The sequence below is a fragment of the Arachis ipaensis genome, chromosome B01 (genome assembly GCF_000816755.2).
Source record: "Arachis ipaensis cultivar K30076 chromosome B01, Araip1.1, whole genome shotgun sequence".
NCBI classification, from domain to species: Eukaryota; Viridiplantae; Streptophyta; class Magnoliopsida; order Fabales; family Fabaceae; genus Arachis; species Arachis ipaensis.
The window spans coordinates 23818747-23820819 of record NC_029785.2 but is presented as its reverse complement, the minus strand read 5'-3'; the positions used below and the strand labels follow the sequence as shown (position 1 = coordinate 23820819).

At 43.1% G+C, this 2073-nt stretch overlaps 1 protein-coding gene across 1 annotated transcript; it reads left to right on the top strand.

Moving 5' to 3' along the window:
• Window positions 20–1179, top strand: LOC110265581. The gene is made up of 3 exons (XM_021108532.1): window positions 20–470; window positions 545–657; window positions 1128–1179. Exons 1-3 carry the CDS (start codon window positions 120–122, stop codon window positions 1177–1179), a joined length of 516 nt encoding a protein of 171 aa, XP_020964191.1. The 5' UTR covers window positions 20–119.

Below are 2073 nucleotides of genomic sequence, written 5' to 3'. Positions count from 1 at the left end.
CCGCGCCCCGCTATTGCCGCCTGTGCTGCCAGCCCTTCGCGTTTTGCGCCGCCGAGGGTCCCATTCCTGTCAGGCTTGTCTCCACCGTGAGTCGCGACCAGAGGGGAGAGAGAGAGACCATGAGAGGGGTATGGAGTCGGCGTCGCGCAGGGAGGCACTCGCCGCTGCTGTCGCGCGCCGTCGTGTGCCGTCACTGTTGTCTGAGCAGTCATCATCCCCTCCGTTCTGTTGCTCTGGTCCGCCGCCGCCACTGTTGGAGGTCCGCCCGATCTGATCTGAAGGAAAGAAAGAGGTTCAGGCCGCCGTTGCTACTTGCGTTGTGTGCTGCTGCACCAGTTGCCGCCGCAGGTGTCGCTGCTGGAGAAGGGAGCTGTGCCTCTGTGTTTCTGGCAGCCGGGAGTGGTTCCGTGACTTTCGGGACCACCGCCGAAGCTTCTGGCTATTTCTGCCAATGCCGGAGAATCCTGCCGGTAAGGTTTTAAGTATTGGGTTTTGTTTCTCCTGAGTTTTTAGAAACGTTACAATCACTGCATATTGATTTCAGTCGCCGTCGCCGGAGTCTGATCACCGTTGCCGCCTGGGATGGCTCCCGGGGCTGCCGCCAAGCCGGTTCGAAGACCGCCGCTGTTTCGGTTTAGCCATTCTCCCTCGGTCTTGGTAAGCATTTTGGTTCGAGAAGCCTTTTGTCCCTGTTTTGATAATTTAGGCTAAGGTGTTGTGACTTTATCTGTCGTAGGGTCGTGTATCTATGTTTGCATGTCGTGCTCGGAATTCTCGGCTGCTTCGTTTCGCTAGTTCAGTAAGTAATCTATGTTTCAAAAAGCCTCTCGTTAGTATTCAGTTGTGTTTGGTTAATGAATATGAGTTTTGGTAACGTGGGGTCGAGTCCTGATTATTATATGTTGCGATTAGAGTTGCTGTGGTTAGTGGTTACTGCAAAAGTACGCGAAGCTGTGATTCAAGCTGCCGGTAATTTCGGGTTAAGAGAGAAGGTTCCTGTGACGCGTTTGGGTTATGGTTTTGCGTTTTGAGGTAGGGGCACTTTCCGAAAACTATATTTTTATATATTAGAATTATTACATATGGATATTGATGTGAGACATGGTATATTTGGTGATTGTATTCAGTCTTATGTATGGTTTGGTGGACTTGAAAGATTATGAATGTTTGTTTGACTAGATTGTTGTGCGGCTTTATGAAATGAAATACTTTTGAAGTTGATTCTTTTAAAGCTTTAAAATCGAGTTTAATCCGTTGAGAATTGATTTAAGTTGAGTTGATTTTCTTGATAGTGTGAAAAATAGAATATACTATTGGATTCAGCCTGGTCTGCTTCAAATGATTTGGTTTTAATAAATGATTGTTGCTGAACCTTTTAAAGATTTGAGATCGAGCTTAATCCGTTGAGAATTGATTTGAATTAAGTTAATTTTCTTGATAATGTGAAAAGTCGAATACACTTTCGAATTCAGCCTGGTTTAATTTAATTGACTTGGTTTTGATAAATGATTTGTTGATGAACCGTTTCTTTAAAGCTTCAGAAATGAGTTTAACCGGCTGATAATGATTTGATTTTGAAACGGTTTCCTTGAAATATGAAAATGAGGTGACTGTTGGATTTAGCTTGCCTTTGAACTGATTTTGGATTTTGGGCTGTTGAAAAGGATTGTGGAGCGGTTTTGTTGGGACCCGAACCGGGTGGCAAAGTCCAAGTTTTAGGGGAGGTGCTGCCGAAATTTCGGTAGAATCCAGGACTTTACTAAAACGTTATTCGGAAACTCATGAGTTAAAGACTTCTACTATGTTATCTGAATTATTAAGAAAGGGATGCCTTATGCTTCTGAAATGAATTGTTAAAAAGGAAATTGTGATTTAGTCTTGTTTCTTAAGAAAAGTATTATATTTCCCTTGTGAACAAGTCATTTAGATGAAAAGGGTTTATGCCTTTGAATTTGACTTGAGGGTTTCAATTAGAGAAGTTTCAGTGACTTTGAAAGAACCTGAACGTCTATTGATAAGTTTCATTCTAAAATGTTTTGGAAAAAGTTTTAAGTACTCTTTGAGTTCTGAATT